The sequence below is a fragment of the Ochotona curzoniae genome, unplaced genomic scaffold, assembly GCF_017591425.1.
Source record: "Ochotona curzoniae isolate NIBS_2020 unplaced genomic scaffold, NIBS_Ocur_1.0 contig_291, whole genome shotgun sequence".
NCBI lineage: Eukaryota > Metazoa > Chordata > Mammalia > Lagomorpha > Ochotonidae > Ochotona > Ochotona curzoniae.
In genome coordinates, this window is record NW_024465649.1 from 7,623,065 (window position 1) to 7,647,317 (window position 24,253).

Consider the following 24,253-nt stretch of genomic DNA (forward strand, 5'->3'; position numbering starts at 1 on the left):
AAACTTAAGCACATATGCAACAGTGTTGGAAAATGGAGCTGTTTGGTAGTTGACAGTTCAGGAGGGTTCCACCCAGTTTGGATGGTTGAATGACCACAATAAAATGTTGGTTGGAGTGGCTTGATGCTGTACTGGCTCGATTTCTACCATCTGAGGACACACCAGATGCCAGTGCCTACATCCTGGACTTTGCTGCCTCTGGAGCTTTGAGAAACACACTTCTGCACTTTATAAATTATTAGTCTATACTACCCTATTTTCCCAGTAAACATGAGCTAAGACATGCCCATGTCATTGCATGATAGGAACCAACTTTAGTCCTCTTCTCATATCTTTCTTTTTTTTTTTCAGCAACCCAGGAGATCATTCCCTCCATTTCTAAATTTTCTTGTCCCTATTACTACCTGTCCTGTGCAAAAATGTCCTTTGCATTCCAGACAGTTACATCTTCTTTAGCCTGGCTTTCAAAAACATTTTATTCCTTAAAACTTTCTCCCAGATATTTTTTTTCTCCCACTACACTCTCACATATTATCTTCCAATGACACCTACAGTGGTGATTCTCAAATCTGTATCTAGCATTAATTATCGATACATCATAGGCTCAATTTTTCCTCCTTAATATTTGTATTTGAACATCTGAAAGGCAAATTCATGATCTCCCTCAGCCTTCTGTTACTAATAACATTCCTCAAAAACATGTGCATGTGTTCGTGATATTTATTCTTTCAACTAGCAAATATTCACTGCGTACCTGATATGCTCTATATGTTTTTCTATATGCCGTTTTATCAAAAATTCCAGGCAGGGCCCAGCATGGTAGGCCTAGCAGCTAAATTCCTCACCTTGAACACACTGGGATTCCATATAAGCTCCGGTTCTAATCCAGGTAGCCCCGCTTTCCCCCCAGCTCCCTGCCTGTGGCCTGGGAAAGGAGTGGAGGATGGCCCAAAGCCTTGGGACCCCGTATCTGCGTGGGAGACCCAGAAGAAGCTACTGGCTCCTGATTCGGATTGGTGCAGCACAGGCCATTGTGTTCACTTGGGGAATGAATCATCGGATGGAAGATTTTCCTCTCTGTCTCTCTTCTTCTCTGTATATCTGACTTCCCAATAAAAATAAATCTTAAAAAAAAAAAAAAAAGAAATTCCACGCAGCTTGTAACTAGTAGGAAAGATAAAATAGGACATATCAGTCAAATATTAAATATGCCAAGGTTAGGAACAAATTTAATTGAGGTGAGACTAAATATTATATCAACGGTTTTAAAATATACAGATGAGGGCCCCACACGGTGGCGCAAGTGGTTAAGGTCCTCACCTTGCAAGCCCGGGATCCCATATGGCCGCTGGTTCTAATCCTGGCGGCCCCGCTTCCCTTCCAGCTCCCTGCCTGTGGCCTGGGAAAGCAGTCAAGGACGGCCCAAAGCTTTGGGACCCTGCACCTGCGTGGGAGACCCGGAAGAGGCTCCTGGCTTTGGATTGGCATAGCATCGGCCATTGCACTCACTTGGGGAGTGAATCATCGGACAGAAGATCTTCCTCTCTGTCTCTCCTCTCTGTATATCCACCTTTCCAATAAAAATAAAAATATAAATCTTTAAAAAAATATATACAGGTGAATGTCAAATTTCCTTTAATTGCCAAGTAGACAACAGAAGGAGGGATACCATGAAAGTTGCTAAACAACATGCCCATGTGAAATTGAGAAAATGGAGGCAACTACTCAGAATAAAACCAGGAGAAAGTAAAAATAATTTGGGTTCTCAGATCAGATAAGATATTGTCCAACAAGGTCCACCCTAAGAGATATCTGAGTAAGATAACAGAAATTACTAGGGTAAGTGGTAAATGTTCGGTCAGTCTGTAGTATAAGGTCTGCAAAACCATTTGCTTTGAAACACCAGGGTAACTGCAAAGGAAAAATTCAAGAAATCGACAGTAGGCTATTTTTTTAGCTGGTAGTTTTGTATGTACTGCAAATAGCGTTACAACCATCCAAATGTCACTTGCAGAAAAAAACATATCCCAATACTGAAAGTGGTTATTACTTTCCAAGTGTAGTGGATGACTGAGCTGAGACTCCCAAAGATGAAATAATTTGATACTAGTCCCACATCTCATGAATGGCATGGCCAGGCTTTAAGCTCATGTCTGTCTGACTCCAAATTCCATGCTCTTTCCATTACCTTAAAGAGCACTTTCTAGAAATAAATAACCCCTCCCTTAGCATCTGTGTGTCAACACAGCTCTGTATGTACAATGTTCCTAAACAGAATAATGTATGACATTGCAAAAACTGGTTTTTAAAGCCACCCTCACCCTCACCCTAACTGAAATTTCTGTGGTTTCAATTTAAAGACAAATAAATGCACAGTTCTGGGTGGAAAAAAAATTGGGGAGAGAAACGGAGCATAAAGTATTAATAAACACTGTAAAATCATTACTTGGTCCCTTAAGTAGCAGATAAGCATTATAGGAAGGTTTTTACCCCGTCTTTCTAGGTTTTATGATACCACAAAGAAATCATCTTCATTTTTCTTGCCACAAGAACAGATGGGGGGGCAGGGATGGTAGATTCATGACTCACCATCTCCCCATGCCCAAAGAGGCTGTCTCAGTAGCAGGCAAACTTCTAGGATCAATAGGTTTCAAGGCAACATTACATCTGCCAGCAAACCTCCGAGAAGGCCATTAGTCAACCAGTGACCTGCCACCCTGACCACAGCAGCCCTCTGATGCAGATTCTCATAAAGGTTAGCCTATGCTCGGAAACTGAAAACATCACAGTTATCTCAAAATCAAAGCTCTATAGTAGTGGGGTAAAGGGGATGGCAGAGGACCTGTGCAGTTCAAAAGAGGGTCACTAACCACCGCCACACACCCAAAACAAGTTATAGGAAGAGCTACAATGTGTCATGTGCAGTCAAAAAGGCCAAATAATGGGAACATAGAATTAAATGATCTCCAAATGGATGACAATGTCTGAATAAGATCTAGAATCAAGTCACAAGTTGATAACTTTCAGAAAAAGGAAAATTCAAAAAATAATTGGTGAATTTCACTTTGGTTAAAATTCATAGAGGAGCTGAGGTGGGTCTCATTTTCCCAGAGCCCCATCCTCAGCCCTCTTGTTCTGGTGCCACTCCAGAACTGTGTTTTATGGTGGCAACTGGTCAGCCATTTGGGAATTCACTCGAACATATTATTTACTCCAAACTTCCCTATTTTGTCTTTAAGGAAACTTAGAAATTTCTCAAAAATATATGATACTAAGAATATCTTTTAATAATTACATTTCATTCAACTCTTAAGTGTGTTTTCAAAATTCTAGACAAATTGTTTATACAATATTTAAAAAGCAGATATTTTCTCAAAAAATGTAATTTAATCTCATACAGAAATGCTAGATGAAATCACAAATGAGACACAAAATATTGCTGGCAACAGCAGGAAGAATTCTAGCCTGCTAGTAATGAAAAACTCTTCAATGCTTTCAAAATGAATTATAAACAGAGAAAAGATGGAGCCTTGTGAACAATTTAAGAAGGGCCATGCCAGACAGAGGGCAGAGATAATGTAAAGAACATATACTCTGGAAATATTTGAGGAGCAGAAAGCAGATCATTCTGGTTGGATGGTGCCACAGTAAGTAACAAAACCAGAGACATTATGTAGGACATTGTTGTACATGGCAAGGAATTTAGGTGTTTTCCCTTCCAAATGCCATGGGAAGCCAGTAGGGGAATTTAAGCAGAAAAGTAATGTGATCTGATTTGCATTTTTAAAATATCAGTCTGCTAAGTGTGTGGAGAATGGATTATCAATGGAAAGAATAGAAACAAGGGGACCATTTAAGAGGTTGGCACACTACTGCTACCAGAGATGAAAGTACTCTGATTTGGGATGGTGACAGAGAAGGGCAAGTATGCCTAATTCAGCGTCCCTTTAAAGAAAAGCAGAAAAAGAATTTGTTGATGGATTAAACCTTAAGATTGGAGAAAAACAGTATCATTAAGAGTTAATTCCCCTTTGGGGTCTTGAGTAATAAAAAGACTTGTTATACATTTTATTGAGATGAAGATATCAAAGTTGTACAATGCTTGCTGGTTATGCTTTCTGGGTAAGATAAGAATTCTATGTTGTGTATCAATTCCACCTATCCAAAAATGTACCCATCCGTCAGTAGTTATGCTACACAGAGATAAAGATGCTTTAACAACAGAAAGCCTACATGGGTATACAAAGGTTAAAGGCGAGATCACCCGCCACTATTTCTGCTGAGCTGGTTTCTAATAAACATCTTTCACAGTTAGGTGCTTAATACTCACCACTAGAATCTCCTATGTCAATAAAATTAAGGGCATAAAAATCAATGGATTTTAGGACTCAAATTTGGAAAGCTAAAATAATGAAGGACCATGACCTGTTTGTGAAGACTAACTAAATATAACCCTCAGAGGTCGTATGATCAGATCTCCAACTTACTTGCTTAGGGCTTAGCTTGGCATAAATGCATAACACTGACTGAGATGTTCAAAATACTCTCAAAGGATTTGTTTGTCCTAGCGAACTAATTCTCTTGAACATATTTTCAGCATCCTGTCATTCTCTGTTCCTTTTCACTTTCTCAGTTCCATCCACATTTGCAAATATCATTCCCTCTGTCTGGACACTCTTTTCCTGAATCTCTTTAGTATCACACTTTCTCAAGTACTTATCTGTTGTCCTAACAAAGTCATTCACTTTAATTGTACACTCTTAAAGAATGATGTTCATCTCTATGCAATTTTTTTGATGGGCTGATTAATGCTCTCTTCACTAAACTGCAAACTCTTGGAAGGCAGGAATCCTGCTGGTTCTGGCACTTCATTGTTCTCCAGTATCTAACACAGTGCTAGCATTAAAATAATGAGTGAGAGCAAAGAAAGGAAATAAAATACAAATCAGTCATAATGTAACCTTTTCTTTGACCTATTCTTCTTACTTTTTTGACCTCTGGATATAATCATCAAAAGTCCTTGGCTATGATAATCATGAACATCCATTGCTAGCTCCAATTGTTTCTTGATACTTGGAATAGTATTGCATTTTCTTGTATTAGTTCATTTGATGGTTAGTTTCTGTGGTCTTAGCAGAACTCACTTTTATTTGTTGTTTAATCATAAAGCCCACCAAGTTAAGTTCTGTTCTCCTTGTTTAATCAATGAAGAAACAAAGGCTCACAGCATTTTAATTAGTTGCTCAAGTTTATACAGCCAATAATAAGTGGTGTGCTTGGGGATTTTATCCTAGCTCTTTCTGACTTGAAAGCTGATAACTTTTAGTTTCCCCAAATGTGATCCTGAAAGATACTGTTTGACGGGAGAAATAAACATTATAGTGCAAGAAAATACTCTTCTAAATATGCAACACTTTGTAGGAATATTAGTCATTGTTTTCCTATTAACATATGTCTTTTTATCTGCTTATAGATACATGTATCTTTTTGTTTATAGAAAAAAAAAAACCTAAAGATTTCCAGTCCTTGGAATTAAGGAATTCAGAAAAATTTAAGTTTCTAAATGAGATGATAGTTCAAGAAGATAAAATTGGATGTGATTTTATTTGAAAACTAAACATTAACTTGTGTCATTATGTGCACCTTGAAGACATTCCTCAAATTCGTAAGTTCCCAATAATTACCTCAGTTTATTCAAGTGATGCTGACTTCAGTGGACATGACTTATCTCCTAGAGAAAGAGTTGAGTTTAGGGGTCAGCAAAAATGTAGCTCTGTGGGTTAAGCTGCCTTTCCATATTTGATTGTTAGACTGAGTCCCAACTAATCCTATTTCAACTCCACTTCCTGCTGATGTGCCTTGGGAAGTCAGGGAAGTCATTTGATATGGTACCCCTGTGGCTTACCTCACTGCCCCACAAAACCTACTCCTACATCATTTCCTTTAATCTTTATAATTTACTTATTAGTTTTCATATTGTATCAATTATGGCTCAGAAAGATCAAGAATTTCAGCAAGTTACATAAGGCAGAGTTTACATGGCTCCCAGACGACAGAGCCAGAACTTAAATAAGGCCAGGATGACTGTGTAACAAATCTCATACCTCCTAAAATGACTAACTGCTATACCTACTTTATTATTCTAGTTTTCATTCACAACAATTACCTATGAGTTTGATTGGTAGTGTCCAAGATTCACTTGTGCCTGTAAGATTGGGAAAAGTTCAATTCCTGCATTAACATGGTAGAATTAATGGGGGGCAATTAATTTTGGCTTTATTCACCTCTGTAAGGCTTTCTCTTAGCGACATTCTTCTATTGGGATACCCACTAAAATGAACTTACTTAAAACGGCTAACAGATCAAACAATGCTTAAAAAGACAGAAGAGATGGCCTTTAAAAAGTGGAGTGGCAACAAGCCTGGTGATCAGAGCACCTGGTTCTCAGTCACTAAAATGCTGTAACTCTAAAGAAATTCACCTCATATTCTTGAGTCTCAATTTTTAATCAAGGAAATAAGGGCATGAGAGTAATGCCTTTATGAGCCCCTTCAGTTCCAGTATTCATTGGTTCTCTAGTATTTAGAGGAAGAGTTGGAAACTGACCTCACTTTGAGAAGCTTCCCATCATCTTTCAGAGGCCACCTGACAATAGCAGTTCTAAGCAACCTTATATATAGCAAAGCTTCCGGAAGGTGCTACTCTGATGTGGTCATCACTGCTTGCTTGCCCTTGTGGATCTGCAGGTCTATTCCTGGAAGGGCCCACAACTGAAATGGTACTTTCAGGAATGGAAAGTATTGGCTTGCACATTATTGGAACAGATTGCTAAGGGAGAGAATGGTACTATCCTCCAGGTGCCAAAGAGCACTTCATGATAGCTAACCTCTTTAAAAACTTCATGAATCATTCCTTCTTGCGACATTTGAGTTTTTGTGTTGGCTTCATTGCAAAATGTTAGAGAAGATATGTGGAGAGAACTAGTATGTACTAAATGTGATTACAGGCAAGAAATGGGGTGGAGGCATACACATTCACCATCTGATTCCCAATCTCTTTCTTTCTCCCTTCCCTTCCCTTCCCTTCCCTTCCCTTCCCTTCCCTTCCCTTCCCTCCCCTCCCCTCCCCTCCCCTCCCCTCCCCTCCCCTCCCCTCCGCTCCACTCCCCTCCACTCCCCTCCACTTCCCTCCACTTCCCTTACCTCCTTATTGCTGTCCCACATCTCAGCATAGGACAGTGGCTTATTTATGTTCAAAAAGCATACAAAAGGTCTTCAGGAATGTAAATTTTTATTTTATTAAGAGAATGAGAAAAAACTGCTGCAAGATTATTGTCGAAATTTCTGCAATGGCTAGGACTGGATAAGGCTGAAGCTGAGTCTAAAACTCAATCTAGGTCTCCCATGTAGGAATTAGGGACCTCAACTACTTGAGCCATCACCTTCTTCTTTCCCGGAATGTATATCAGTAGGAAGCTGATTTGGAAGTGGCACCAGGACTCCAAGCTGGGTCTCAACAGTTGGATTACATGCCTGGGACTACATTGCCTTTTATCTGCATTTTTCTTGAACATTTTGAAGTGCTTTTCTACTCATCATTAGTGGAAATCCTTTTCCTAACATGTCAAGCTTTCAGGATTAAAACACCCCAAACAAAGCTTCAGTCACTACAGGGTTTACTTTTTCCTATGAAGAAAGTGAAATTGCAAAACTTCCTAAAATAAGTTAGTGTTAATTGTTGAGGGAAAATGTAAATTCTCTGTCATGGAGCGTTACCTCCGAATCTTGGAAACAGAATAGATTGGGTGTACATTCAGGTCTGTTTTTACAGAGTCCCCTTCTTAAGCTGAAGATGTTAATGAAAAACCACACGAACACTAAGTAAATGACATAAAGTGACTGTCTCTCCATCATCTATTAGTGATATTTGTTTACTCTTAGAGATTCCCTGACATCTTAATGATAACCAAAGTAAAAAGGGTAATTACTTACAAATTTTTTCATCCAAACATATGTTTACTCATTCAACAAATGTTTCATCAGTGTCTACTATGCACCAGTGATGGTGCCAATGGTGTCTAATGCCTAAAATATGAGCACAGACTTGGAGGAGCAGACAAAACAAGTTTCAAAGGGCAGCCTTGCTCTCCCCACACATGCTTTATCTTCATTTCTGCCTCTTTCTTAACAGTAACTCTTTCTACACAGACATTCTGTTTGTTCTTTGCCTGACTTTTCTAATCCCAAATAATGAATGATCTATAAACTGACACACTGAATCGCTCTCTGTCTAAATAATGCAAATAATCACCCTATAATTCAACTATTTTGTACACATTAATTTTCATAAAGTAATTCACCCTTAAAACACAAGAGAGCATTTTTTTTCCCATAAAAGAAAAAGGCAACTGGGACAGGCTGAAAGTGCCTGGATAACTGATTAGAACAGGTGGGATGTTGCTTATCTTCCTAAGGCTCCATTCTCCCTGCAGATTTTATCCTTCCTGTTTGCTTTTGACAGATGTTTAGGAATACATAGGAAACTTGGGAATGATACAACAGGAACTGAAGACCAAAGCTGCTTGACACTGATCATTCTATTGGACTCTGGATAGATAATTCCTTATCCTCTACTTACTACCCCCACCCCTGCAAAGCTTAGGTTTGGAATTTTTCCATCAATTTGGGATATTGAAAAAACTCACATAGTTCAATTATATTAAAAATACTATATCCTTTTGGTACCTTGAAATATTTTCCCCTTACTTTGAATAATATACGTGAATTAAACTATCCAAATACCTCTGTGGTATTAGGCAGCAACATTTCAGCTTCAGAAACTAGTATGTAGTTACTTAAAACATTGTAATTTTTCCCCTGTCCTTGAAATGCATCATATAAATATTGCAATTGATCCTTAACTTCTACTTCATAAATAATTTATTTCAAGAATAATCCTTCATATGACCATCAGTTGCTGAGGTGTTCCGTTTTCGGGGAAAGCATTTATTTACTCCATGGACCCAAGAAGGTTGGTAAAGCCTTGGCTAAAAACTCCACGTGGAGCAAATTATGGTAACCATATTAATGCTTACGTCCACTACACTTAATGCTCAGTTCTGCTAAAAGGCTTTGTGTTGTATTGCTCACATCTTGCCGGGCACACAGAGGTTTAAAGAATTGCTAAAGATTGCCTGGAGCTAACTTTCAGAGGAGTTTCTGAAAGTCCTAAGAGCAAATATTCCCTTTAGCATTTTCTATTTTGAGTTCAGACTGAAAGTCTAAGCTCACACAGTGAGAAATAAAAATCAATGGACACATCACAATTAATTTTGATGAATGTGTAAATTTTAATTCATGCACAGCAATATTCTGGTTAATGATATCTCCTTAAGACATTCATTAAAAATGCATTAAGTTAGCAGGCAAAATCGAATAAAAGTTACCCTGGAAATTTTCTGCTTGAGTAATATTATGGGCTTCCAATAAGTATTTCTTGTAAGTATTGCTCTATTAGCAGAGCTGATACACTAATTTACATGTACCTTGTGTGTGGTGAGTAAAAGAGGAGAAAAATATTAAACTAGAAAATAAGAGCTGTAGTTGGACTTCAGTCACAGATCCTCCTACAATCAATACATATCACGACAGATTTTAAAAGCAAAAAATGATGATCTTCCTTTACCAGTCAACCCGATCATTAATTTATCTCCTTACTAATCAAATAGTAATTAGCTACAAAACCATGTAAGACTGCATTAGCACTGGAACTACAAAGGGATATAAGTGAAAATGCTTATGTCAGAGAGCTCACAGTGCAGTGTGGAAACAAGACACATAAACAGGCAATCAATATGTACTATAGCAAACTGAGGTCCACACCTCACCTGCGTATTCAGGAAAGAACAAATCTTCCCAGAGGGAAAAGAAATTTTAAAACTCACATAAGAAAACACAATTTCTGTCCAAGTAAAATACTAGTTTCTCCTGGTAGTGATTCAACACCGACTTCTCAATTATTCTTTCTGCACAAGTTACTTATCTCTGATTCTCATGTGGAAAAAAAGTTTTGTCAGCAGTTCTGAGATCTACATAAAACAGGTATATAGAGCACATAAAATGTGCTTGGAATATAGAATTGAATAGAACATTAGTATTTATTCACTGCCTAATACGGGTCACAGTGAAACATGGATGGAAGTCAGTATGTAAAGGAATTAGATCTGGTTCTCAAGGCATCCAAACACGAGTTTATATTTGTTTCTGTCACATGCAAACTGCACATCCACTAGTGAGGCACGCTTCCCTCTTCTGTACTTTGGTGTCCTTTCTCTCAGCACTGGGCTCTTCCAGTTCTTCCTCAAGGCAGGATGCCCAAGCAGAAGCTCCAGAAAACCAGACTGGGGATGCAGGACACAGTGACCCTGTTTTGCTCTAATGCCCAATGCATCCAGAGACCATGGATTGAATTCTGAACTCCCAAAAATCATATGGCAAAAGCTCCAAGCCCCAATGTGACTGCAGTTAGATCTTCTAAGAGGTAGCTCAGGTTCAATAAGATTATGAGTGTGTGATTAGCATTATTAGAAGCTGGAGAGCAACCTTTCACCTCCACCATCATACAAGTACAGAGAAGAGGCCATGACAGCAGCTACCTACAATCCAAGAGGAGAAGCCTCAGAATGAAATTCTATCTTGTTGGCACTTTGATCTTAGCTGTCCCAGTCTCTGTAATGATAAGAAATAAATATCTACCGTTTGAACTTCTAACTCTCTGGCATTTTTCTGGGGAAGCCTGACCAGATGAAGACACCTGGGAAATCTCTTTGTTATATTTCTTAACTCTTGTAAACCGTCTTTTAAAACCACTGTGCTTGTGATCATATTACGCCTTACACACTCAGGCAGAAAGGCATTTATCAATATTATCTATGTCAAGACACTGCAAGACAAGGCTAATATGTTCGCTGTTTTCCAGAAGCCATTAGGTTGGTTTCATTTTCTTTTTCAGGTGTACAATTCTCCTGTTGGACTTGAAGCACTGGACACAACCCTGGTCTGGCAGGCAGGAACCCTGACATACCAGGAGTATCTTCCTAGGGACTACTTAGGTAGGTAAAATTCAGTTATATTGCTCTCCAGGTTGCTGGTTCGAAGCATCCAAGCACTCAGAGTTCTTAAACAAATCACAATATAACATAAGGCATTAGTGCTTTCTTTCTGTTCTTTGCAATTGTATCCACCAGACCCTACTCTTGTCTAGGGGGTGGACATTTGTCCCAGTCAAGTTCAAGCTGCCTTTAGATGCTGAGTATTGTCCTGCTGCCTTATCCTGCTAGAGGTCAACTACAGAGCCATATTGCTGAGTCTAGTTCAGTCAGCTCTCTGCATCTGTGGGTTTTGCATCCAGGAATTCAACCAACTATGGACTAAAATACCTGACATGGGGGGAACTTTATTAATTATGTACAAAGTTTTCATTGTCACGATTTCAATCTAGCAATAGATAGCTTTTACTCTATCTTTAGTATTATAAGTAATTTAAAGATATCTAAATTATATGAGGGGGTGTGCAAAAATCATATGCCATTTAACATAGGGATTTGAGTATCCTTAGTTTTGGTATCCATGGGGAAATCTGGAATAAGTTCCATCAGTATAAAAGGACAACTGTATATCCCAACAAATCAGCATCTATTGGGTGAAGAAAAAAAAGCAACTTTGCTTTATATCTCAATAGTGGACATGAAACCCAAACTCATTTTTTGCTATCTGTACAATGGGAATGTTAAAACATGTGGTCTTGTGAAGGCCAGACACAATGACGTATATAAACTACCTAGCACAGGACATGGAAATCACCTACCTGCATGACAGCTGCTCTGTCTCATCCCTTCTCTGTGTCTCCAGCTCACCTCTTCTCCACCAGCTCAGATGCTGAGATGGTTTTGACTAACCCACAGGAGCCTCTTTCTGCATATTCCCCAGCTCTGACTTTTTTTTTTCTCTCTAGATTTGCTAGTTTGTAGTTAAAGAAATGGTAGATCATAGATTACCCAGCTAAGCAGCATTAGCACGGTAACTGCCACTTAGATCCTTCACAGTTCTTCCTCAGACTCTTGGTCATTTAGAGTATTCATGAGGATCCCACCAGAGAAAGGAACATTGAGCTGAAATAGCCTGCCATGTGGCTCAGTGAGCCTAAAGGATCAGAAGTTGCATCCACCTCCAGCTGTTCACAAGGCCACATGGAGTAGGGGTGGGGCCTTACAAACAAGTTGCAGGTCAGTGAGATATGGGACAAATGGTGTTTCCCATTTCCATGTTGTGCTTTCTTCAAAGCAATGTGGATGTTTCCCTGGTTTTATTGATCCTTCCTACACATTGGGTGTGAATTAGTGAGAAACAAAGCAGTCATCACAGGCTCAAACTCAGATTAGGCTGTGAAAGTATCGGAGCTCTAACAATTAGTCATTTATTCATTTCTATTTAATAACAGGAAAAATAAACCTCTACCTTTTCAACTCCACTGTCTTTCTATTTTATCATTACCATATTATAGCCTGCACACTAAACAACACAGAAGCACTCAGCTGAATAAACAGCCTTCTAGAGATGTAAGTAGTAACTACAAGAGATAAGCATTTTCCTGTAAGACGGCCTTGTAAACATTAAACTGTCATTACATCTACCTAGAACCTTCATTGCTTCACCAAGAAAAATCCTGTTAGTCATCTACCCCATTAGTACTTAGGACCGCCACATGAAACTACAAGTCTGGGACCTTGAAAGTCTGGGACCTAATTTTCAGTTTTTGTCTTGTTCCTGATTTTTGTAATTTTGAGATTCCAAGTGTACTTTTTCCTGATTGTAGTCCAGCCTCATTCCTTGATCCTAACTCAGAAAACTATTTCCCCAATGCTAACTGGAAATGACCTAAATACAGTTCACAATATTTCTGTTCTTACTTAGTCCATGCAACAAATTTCTTCTACCTAGTCCATTTCCCAATTCTGTACTTCACAGCAGGTTTGCACATCTTCACAGTCCATTCAAAACCAAGTTCACATCCTCATGGTTTGTACAGCATAATTGACTCATTGCTCTTAGAAACTTAGAGTTTATAGATTTCCTCTGTTTTTTAGAAAAATAAAAATAAATAATTATACCCCAACCTCCTACCCATATGATGATTTCCTCTTCTTTACCTATTTTGCTGTAATTGTCTGTTATAAAGTCTTCCAAACCAATCATCTTCCAGAAACTGTCATCCCAGCCTTTTTCTGCTGAGTATGTCCATTTGCACACCAGTGAGCAGAGTGACCTGTGAAAATAGGAGACAAGTCAATCAAACACTGTGAGCTAGCTTTCATTTGTTCTGGAAGATATCTGCAATTGTAATGTGCAAGTAGAATAAACCAAGAATATAAACTTAGATGCCTGCTCAGAGTAAAAGCTTATGTACATTTCTATTTTTGTAGTGCCTTCTTTCATTTGATTTTTTGTTACAATTAATTTATATAAGCTGAACAAATTTAATGTATTTTACAATACATGAAATTTCAGATTTAAGAGCATTGTAATGCTTTTCACCCTACCCTCCCTCCATTCCATGTTCCCCATTCATCCTTATCCTTCCATATTCCTTTTTTCAATGCTATATTTTCATTTCACTTCACATGCTATACAATTAACTGCTGTTTTATGTATCTCTCCTACAGCCCCACTGCCTTCCATGCTCTTCTCCATATTATATTCAGAACAGGCCAAATTAATCAAAAATGACTTGTTCATTACAGAATAAAACCCTTCAACCTATTCTCAGCAAATGGGGTGGTAGGAAGATAGGGTTAAAATACTTAACGACATAAGCATTTCCACCTTCAGTTTTCCCATTCTTGCTTTCTTCATACTAGAACGCGGAATTAAATGATGCCCCATATGGATGACATTGATGTTTCACTTAATCTTATTCAAACGTGCACTGAACCACTTGATTTCTTTCTGAAGTGATCTTCCCCATTGTATATCGAACTCCTACTTGGCCTTCACAGTGCAGAAGAGATGGTTCTTTTTTACGAAGCCCAGTGGAAGAAAGTCTGATTCCAAGGTCTTTCCCATGTTCCAACTTAGACTGCTATATTCACTATCATCATTGACTTTGTCTATCCACAATCTCATTGGTCCACTAAGCCAACACCATTTTCAGAGAAAACTTTCCAAAATACAATTATATATATATCTGGTCCATGGTAAGACATACATGAAGTCAATTAATAGTGACAGAATAGAAATATTAAGGAATGAATATGGGTTACCTATTCTTATCACAGGTAAATTGCAAACTGAGAGAGCTCATATAATGTTGAGGATAATCTAAAATCTATTTCAGAGATTTATCCATTCCCTCAATATTTGGTATTCAGGTACTATGATGTTGCTATTATGCTAGGTCCCAGGATCCACTGATAATGTGAATGGCCTGACTCTCACTTTCACAGAAGCTGGCATTTTTAAAAGGGGGACAAAAATTAATCAAATCTAAAATAGTTAGGCATTAAATTATCATAAATGTTTTAAAGAAAGTAGAGAAAGAAACAAATAACTTAATCAAAAAATCTGATATAATCATGGGGATTGTGGAAATCATCTGAGAGGGCTTCTTAGAGGAGGTAGCAGCAAAGCTTAAATGTTCTCTTACAGAAAATTTATTGTAGCAGTTAAAACTTGGCATGCTCACATCTCATTTAAGAGTATCTGGGTAGAGCCTTGATTTCCACCTGCAGTTCTAGCATTCTTCCCAATGCACACACTGGCAAGCAGGTAAGGACTCAAACAGTTGCCTCCCCCCTACTCACACGGAGGTCCCAGAGGAAATTCTGACCCTGATCTTGCCGGTACAGGCATTTAGGTAGTCAATCAGTGGATCAAAAATATTTGCCTATCTCTCCCTTGCCTACTGCTTCTTGTTGTTTCAATGCTAGTGAATTTTAAGTGTTATGTTAAGTGTTCTCATATTTTGCTTGTTGAATGTTATGATTAGACAGAAAACCAAGCCTGTGAATGCAGAGTATGTGAAAACTACATCTGTGAAAATATGGTTAAAGAGAGGAACAATGGAAGGAGTACCTGGGGAAGAATGCAGCGGAGTGAGCAAAGTGGGCAAGTCTTCTTGGATCCATTCTTATAGAATGTACAAAATCTGTCCTGCTCATACTAATAAAAATGTTTTAAAAATGTTTTCTAGGACCCAGCGCCATGGCCTAGTGGCTAAAATCCTCGCCTTGAACACGCTGGGATTTCACATGGGCACTGGTTCTAATGCCGGCAGCCCTGCTTCCCACCCAGCTCTCTGCTTGTGGGCCGAGAAAGCAGTCAAGGACGGGACCCTGCACCCATGTGGGAGACCTGGAGTAGGTTCCTGGCTCCTGGCTTCGGATTAGCACAACATTAGCTGTTGCACTCACTTGGGGTGTGAATCATTGAACAGAAGATATTTCTCTCTTTCCATCTCTCTGTATATATCTGACTTCACAATGAAAATAAATAAATCTTAAGAAAAGAAGAAAAAATGTTTTCTAAACATACGTGTACATAGCGCACAGGGTAAGAATTATGTAGAAACTGTGTAATGATAAGATCAGAATAATCAGATTTCCTACTCCATAAATATTTACCACTTATTTATGTTCAAAACATTTGTTGGTCTGACAGGTCTTTGTAAAAGAAACTATATTCACCCTAATCTGTTGTAGAACACTAGAATGTATTCTTCCTGTGTAATTGCATTTGGTACCAGGTGTCTCATATTTCTCCCTCACTCATACCCTCAAATGGCTCTCCTAAGTCAATAAATATTGTCTACCATTAATGATTATTTCCGATATGACAGAGATGACAGAAGATAATGGGCTGTATTACGTGGCATGGAGATAGTGCAGGGGTGCCGAGACAAGGAGAAACATAGTAAATAGGTACTACATTACTCACGGTATTAAAGCAACATCAGTTTTTTAGTGTATGAAGAAGATAGCCAGCTATGTAACATGTTCTGAAAAGTACACAACATGTGAATCCTTATTAACCCAAGTTCTAGAATTCCAATTTTTGGGAAGCTTTTATAGGTCACTAGAAAGAGCACTGCTAAGAAGCACAAGGCAGTGTAAATAGATTGCTTCCAACGATTCAAGTCATTAGAAGCAACTCCTCAATCTGTAAATCTTCCCTTCATATTCACAGATTTCCAGAGCTCTTATTTTCCTCTTCTGTCTCAGTTGCACTGTCCACTTGGTAAACCCTGAGTCATCCTTATGATCCAGTGCCAATATCGTCTTCTCAGTGAAATGCCCCCATCACATCCAGGCTAATTTCATGACTGTCCTTTGATGTTCCATGGTATGATAAAGAAACATTGCATTGTAGCTCTTAACAGATAAGCTTTGAGGTGTTCATTGCCCCAGGTATTTACCCTCCAAATACTCATATCCTTTCTTGTATAATTTTACAGTGTTGCACTGCCTAAGCTGCTAAGAGCAATGAGACCAGAACTATGCACCAGAGCACAATCTATGTCAGCTACCTGCCCATAAGCCAAATAGCTATTTTACCTTATATTTTTCCTTTTAATTTTTATTTATTTGAAAACTGTAGCAACCAATAGAGCAAGAGCGAGAGTGAGTGAGTGAGAAAGCGCAACTTCATCTACTGGTTCAATATTCAAAGAACATCAATAGCCAAGTTGAAACCAAAAGTCCGAAACTCCATCCAGGTCTCTCACATGGGTAGAAGGGACACAAAGACTAAAAGTCATGAGCCTCTGCTTCCAAGGTCACATTAGGAGGAAGCTGGTCAGAGGTATAGTAGCCAGCAGATTTCTGATCACAGATGTGGGTGTCCCAAGTAGTAGCTTAACTCACTGATGCACATTAGCCTCATTTATTCATTTATTTATTTTTATTTGAAAAACAGAGAGAGAGAGAAATAGAGGCAAAGAGATTTTCTATCTATTAGTCATTCCCTAAATGTCTGCTATAGCCAATGAGAAAGCCTGGGACTTAATCCAGATCTTTCATGTTTTTAACAGAAACTTAACTACTTTAGCCATCACCTGCTACCATTCAAGATACAGAATTGCAGCACAGTGGAATCAGAAGTGGAGTTGGGACTCCAACCGAGGCACTCTGATATGAGATTCAGACATTGCAAGCAGCATTTTAACTGCTATCCACAACACTTGCCCCTAAATGACAATTGTGCTACACTACTGAACATTAGTTATGGTTTGAAACAGAGAAATATTTAAACAATTCAACACTCTGTAGAATAAGTTATCCCACATAGATTATTTTTCCCCACTAGCAAGAAGGATCAGGGTATCCCAGTCCTTCCAGCAAGTTAATATAAGTGGCTAAAGAGCACTCTTGGAGTAAACAGGACTGAATACATCAGACAGGGAGTTTTGTGCCAGTCATATGCAAACACTAACCACATTAAGTCTATTCAAATAGAACTGGAGTCCATTCCATTTGAGTCTCCTTAAAACGAAAATGGTGTGTTACATGCAAGTGTTAACAAATAGATTTGTTAAAATTTGGGGCACATCAGAGGCTATAGCTTCTCCAGAAATCTCCAGGACAGACAAAAATATAGCATTTAAAAAAAAATCATGTTACAGTTTAAAGGCAAGGTTCTAGCTACCTCTCACTGTAGCTTCTATTACAACCAGGATTTCAATATTCCCTGAAGTGGTGTAATGGGAAATGTGCTTCCAAAGATAGCTCTTCACCTACAGGCATGCTATGTACCTAACAGCCCTTTGTGTAACCTACAGCATCTCCAGATACCTGATTTGATTAGAGTGTGGGTCCCAGCAAGTCTGAGGCTACACTGGCCAACTGAGCTGTATCAGGATACATCTGAAGAGAAGTACTCATGTTGTCCAGGAGCCTCTAAGAAGAGGACAGCCACACGGGTTGCTCAGCCTGTTCCCTGTCTGCAGGATGCCAGGAAACGAAGTGCCACCTTTCATTGCTTTTGGATTTTCTCAGAGCTAAGTTGACTCTAAAAATCTGTAACCATGTATCAAGGCTGAAGAAGTATTAATGATTATGCAAAAGAAAAACAACACTTAAATGAGCAGTTGAGATCCCCTGAGGAATCATAAAGGTTTCATTGAAATGGGAAATGATGAGGAAATCAAAAGAAAGCAGCAATGATGAAAACAACGAGAAATCATGAGAAAAAACTTTTTGAGACTAAACATACTGACTTAAACTTCATGTTTTAAAATTTCAAAGGAGAACTACTAAATTCTCTGTCCCTGAACAAAATTAAATTAATGCTCTGGAGGATCGAGTAAGCAAAATCTCTCATTACAAGTAGCAAAGACACAAAAAAAGAAATAAGTAAAGGAAGAGATAAAGAGACTTGAAGGTCAGAGCTAGAAGCCTAATATGAAAAAAACAGAAACTCCAGAATAAATGCAAGGAGAAAAAAATTCAGAAAATGGAAAAAATAAAAACAGAGAGATAAAGAGGGTAACATAATAAAAGAAACATAGCACTAGGTATTTTTATTATACTATGTTGAAGACTTAAACCCCGAGTTTAAAAGTCTCAGTAAATCCAGGAAGTGAATCCAGGAAATACTTGAAGTTCGAGAGTAAAAAGTAACGTATAAAAGCGGCCAAGCAGAAAGAGTAGGTTCTGACAAGCTAAGGAATTCTCATCTATAACTCTGGAATGTAGAAAACACTGGAAAATGTATATACTATTAAGAAAACCTGATCCAAGAATCTTATACCCAGACAAATATTATTCAGTTGTTAGGGAAAACGAAAATATTTTCAACATGCAAGAATTAAAAAACAATCAAACTTCGATACGCACGCCCTGAGGAAAATATTTGAGAACGAACAGAATCAATGACAATTGATCCAAGCAGCCATCTCAATATAGGGAAAATAAAGAACTGGTAAAACCTCCCTCCCCACACTGCCCCACCTTTCCTGCTTCCCTCCTCTTCTTCATGTACATATGTCTATGCATGTAAGTACAATATATATGCATGTCTGCATACACACATTAATGCATATATATGTATATATATATATACACATCACCTTGGAATGGAAACTTGCCTAATTTACTTATTTTTTTTTTATAATCTTAGTTGATTAGGGTACAAAGGGTCAAGGGCTACAGGAAAGTGCTTAAGACCATTGTTTACACATTAATATCATTTTTCCTCCTGTATCTGAGGTCAGGGGAGAAATAAAGGGAAAAGCCCCACCCAGCCTCCCACCTATCCCAAATCCTCAATGTGAGGCACGTTCTGAGGGTCCTGCTCAAGCAGTTTGGATAGTTCAACGGTTTGAATTGCTGCCAATCTCACCCTTTCAATTGCGATGAAACCTATTCAGAATCCACTGATTGACATAGTCTCTTCATGGTTGGGGTTCTGAGATCAGCAGTTCAGTTGGAGGGATTTCCAAAGAAACTTCATCTGAGATGATCCCAAACCTGATTCTTTTTTTTTTTTAAGATTTATTTATTTATTGGAAAGTCAGATATACAGAGAGGAGGAGAGACAGAGAAGAAGATCTTTCATCCGATGATTCACTCCCTAAGTGACTGCAATGGCCGATGCTATGCCAATTCAAAACCAGGATCCAGGAACTTCTTCCGAGTCTCCCATGCGGGTGCAGGGTCCCAAGATTTGGGCCATCCTCGACTGCTTTCCCAGGCCACAAGCAGGGAGCTTGATGAGAATTTGAGCTGCTGGGATTAGAACCGGTGCCCATATGGGATCCCGGGGCGTTCAAGGCAAGGACTTAGCCGCTAGGCCATGCTGCCGGGCCCCCAAACCTGATTTTTGTGTGTGCTTGCCAGTACAGGTCCAGCACAGTCCGTCGCCCCAATCAGCTTATGCTCATGCTGACTGATTCAGTTGCTGGGTCAGTTTTGTTTCCAGCCCTGTCTTCCACACGAACTGATGGGTGTTGTAACCCAGCTAGATCCTACCCACTTCATACTCGACCCTCATGCAAACCAGTGGGAGCTGCAACCTAATTGGGGCAACTCCCCATAAATCCCACCAGGCCTGCTCCCTACCCTGATTCCAATGCTTGCCAGTATGTACCGCAGGCTATTCCAGTCTGTCCCATATCCCATTTAGCTCTCATACTTGTCTATGGGCATTGAAGCCTAGTTCAACCCAACCAACCTACTATCCAGCCCACACACATACTGGTAGCCTTTCTGTCTAGCCACCCCTGCCCCTGTCCTGGTTTTCATGCTCTCCAGTGGGAGTGGTTACCCATGAAGAAAGTGCCCACTATCTCCCTACTAGGCCACTCCAACTTTTGAATTGCGCACTCTCCAGGTGGTTCTGGCATTTAACTTAATACAATTAGCCCCCAGTGCCAGCCTCTGCCATCTGATGATGTGGCACAGCCCATCCAACCCTTACCCACTCTAACTTTTGCTTGCACCAGTCAGAACAGTCGGCCCAAACTGGCCCTTCCCCAATGTAGCTTACATGAAGCCCACAGGTGTTGTAGCCCTGCCTGGTCTGGTTTGCCCCCATCCCAACTCATGCTCTCCAGTGGGAGTGGTTGTCCAGCAGGGGAGCCCACATTCCCCTGCCAACTTTGCTTTGGCCCCCCGGTTCTCACGTGTGCTGTTTGGCCACTGTATATCTGGTATGGCTCACTTCATTCTGGCATTCCTTAATGTGCAATGGTATGTGTTGCGATCAGAACTGGCTTGACCGCACCCCATGCTGGTGCTCGGATTCACCAGCAGTTGATGTGAATGGGTTCAGCCTGCACTTCCCCCCACCTATGCCAATATGTATGATGGTATCTTCCTCTGGCCTGGTCTGGGTTGCTCCATACCATGGTTCTTCCGCTCACCTGTAGGGGCTGTGTTCTAACAGAGGAGTTTCCCAAGCTGCTCTTTTAGAACCTCTTTCTGTGCCAGGTCTTGCATGTACTGGTGGTTGGTTCCATGGCCCAGCCCTCATTGCTGGCTTTCAATCCATTCCAGTTCTTGGTGTTGGCTGTTTCACCCCAGTCATGGCTTGTCCATACCTAGACACTGCTCACACATGGCTCAGTAGAGGCAGAGACCCAGCCAAGTCCACCCTACATCTACCCAGGTTCTCCAGAGTGCCAGATGGTGCTGGTGTCTAGTCCAGCTTAGTGCGCCCAGCACCAGTCCACATTTATGTCTAGGAAGATTGCAGCCATATCCAGACTAGAATGCAGCCCCCACTCCAGCCCCTGCACCCTCCCATGGGAATCCCAATCCAGCAAGGGTGTACTCTCACAGCTCCCTGAGACTATTCCCAGCCCAGGCAGCGGGTGCTCTGACCCAGTTGGCTCAGCCCCTCACCTGTCTCAGCCTTTGCCTTCGATGCTGTGCTGTAGAATCCCTGCCTCATGAAGACCAGTTGGGGTAACAGCCTATGTCAGAATGACATGTGCTCCATCCTAATTTGTTTTCTTTTTTGTAAGTTGAAGTTTGCTTGGCCCTGCTCGGTCCGCCTCCTGCAGTTGCAGCTCGGCCCACCCCACATCCTATTTTAAGAATGCACCTTCGGGTGCTGCTACCTTGACCTTCCCAGGTTGCCACCAACTCCTTTACCCATAAGTAATGGCAGGTGCCATGGTCACTCCTAGCTTAGCCCATTGCCACCCCAGCTCACAAGCTAACCTGCAGGACTTGTATTTCCACAGGTTTGGGCCCACACTTCCCCCACAGAGTCTACCCCCAGACCAAGTTCTCTTTTGTGATGGTTAGTGTCTTGACCCTGCCAAATGTGACCAGTCCACTATTCCACCACCCAGTGAAGTAATGGTTTCTAGCCCTGCCAGACAGACCCCCATCCATAGCTTTGGTGTGGACTGGTGTGTGGCAGTCAGTGATGCTCTATGCTAACAGCCCATCTCAGGATTCCAAATTTGGATGGTGAATCAGTCTGACCCAAATAGATCTTATGGACACTCCCCTCCAAACCATCAGGTCTCAGTCCCCACGCTTGTCCGAAAATTTCATGACCCTGTTACTGGGAATCACCCAGAATTCATCTCTCACCTACACTAAAACTGGCCTTATTCATGGGTGTCCCTAAGCAGCAATTTCATAGCCTAAAAAGCCCAGAACTTGCTGCTGGGCGGCCAACAGGTAGAGCCTGGCACCATTTGCTGCACTGGCTGCCCAAAGCCAAGGATTCAGTCACTGCCTTTCAGCAGTGGCTTTGGCCTGAGTCCCCAGCATTGGATCCAGCCCAGCAGGGGCACCCCCCCACAGCCTCCACATTTCAGGGAGCTGCAAGCCGCCCCCAACCCCAAGGCCAGGACCCCTTCCAGACTCATCCTGCCGCAAGGTGTTCTGAAAATTTTGAAAGTGTATAAAACTAAAAGTTAGAGACTAAAGAAATGGTATAAGCCAATCCGGTTAAATTGCTAAAACAGCCAATCATAGATTGGATTTTTTATTAAAAAATGATAATTTCTTAATGTAGGATAAAATATATAGAAACAAAAGCACCTAGATAGAAGAAAGCATTTTAAAAGAGGACAATTCTTCCTTTTTGTAGTCAGAACCTAAAGAAACATGTAATTACAAGAATAATCATAAGTATGGAAAATGTCACTGCTGTGCAACTAAATACATCAATGCAATTAACAAAATGAATTCCACATATTTATATAGCAGGAGAGGAAAATTTTCTTATAATACATATATGATTTAATTAGCACTTAAAGATAAGGGTATTCAGAGAATTTAGATCCTTAAAAGTTTTTAAGTAGAAAAATGTTTGAAAAATAATAATATATACAGTCAATTTAGAACACTGTAAAAATAATAGCAGCTTAAGATAAAACAAAGATTAGAAATCAATAAAGATAAAAGCAAATGAGTTATGCAAAACATCCAGATAAAATTCAAGGAATCAACAGTCAAATGCAGTTCTATGATAAGAAAAATGAAATTTAAAAATCCAGCAAAATTGAGGAAGAGAGATTAGAAGGCAAAATTAGGATACACTGTGAATAAAAACAGGGCCTAAGACTAGAGGAAAAGTGAGGCATTAACAGAAAAATTGTCATGAACAAAAATACACTGTTAAATTTGGTAATTTTGGTGGAAACTTAAATGGAATTTACCAAAATTGACTTTCAAATAGCCTTAAAAACCTAATATTAAATTTTGAGTAGTAAACATATTACCATTAAAACTTAGTGCTTAAAAATTATTCCTCAAATAAACCTTGCAGTTCAGATGGCTGTATTAGCATGTCTTAATCATCATTCAAGGAACAGACCATTTCAAATTACCTGGGAATTTAAATGAAGAAGGGGATTTTCCCACTTGATGTTTAAGGGTAAGGTGTCAAGTTACAAAACCCAAACATGGATAGTTTGAAAACAAAAACCAGGGTGGGCAATTGGCCTAGTGCTGAAGACACCACACAGGACATCTGTCTCCTGTGTGAAATGCCTGGGTCTGAGTCCAGCCTCTCTTCTGGATTCCAGTTTCTTCCTCATACTTGCCCTCCATCCCTGACACCAATACAGGAGATCCAGATTGAGTTCTGGGCTCCCAACTTCAGTCTGGCCCTACCATGGATAGTCTGGGTATTGGGGAAGCAGTAGAGGGACCTCAGTCTCCGTCTTTACAACCAAAACCAAAAACAAAAGAAAGATGGCTGTATCAGAAATGATGCAAATACAGTTTGGTAATCCTTTGTTTTATCTGTTTATCAAAACAATGGTTAAGAATATCATACTGCCATCATTTTAAGGAACTGTAATTACTTTAAATTTTACTAAATTTGGGTGAAATGATTATTTTTTTCATTCAATGATTGTTTATAGTCATTGTGGGTATATTCATAGCGAGAGTGTTTTTGCTTTTACTTGATGAATTTTTTATTTCTTCATCTTTTTGCTGCAATATAACTTTTAAAAAGTCATCTGAAAGAGGAGGAAAAGATGAAGGAAGGAGAGAAGACAGGGAGGGAGAGCTAAAAACTATCATTGTATGTTTTATAATTATATGTAGAAACTATAATAACTCTTAAAAACTAATTAAAATAGTCTTCAAAATGAAGACAAATTGAACACTACATCTTTCTGACGAAATATGGCATGAAATTTCTTTAAAAACCATGATCAAATTTAATTTTTAATGTGAAAAAAATATACCATGAGCAACATTTAAGGATGTTTTAATAATAAAACATAT

At 39.6% G+C, this 24,253-nt stretch overlaps 1 protein-coding gene across 2 annotated transcripts in view; it reads right to left on the reverse strand.

The window, feature by feature from the left end:
• Positions 1-24,253, reverse strand: part of FGGY (FGGY carbohydrate kinase domain containing) — a 395,820-nt gene that overhangs the window by 236,640 nt on the left and 134,927 nt on the right. For both annotated transcript variants that reach the window (XM_040978475.1, XM_040978474.1), the window contains one exon: positions 13,208-13,323. In XM_040978475.1, coding sequence (XP_040834409.1) covers positions 13,208-13,323 — 116 coding nt within the window. The remainder of the gene's footprint in view (positions 1-13,207; positions 13,324-24,253) is intronic.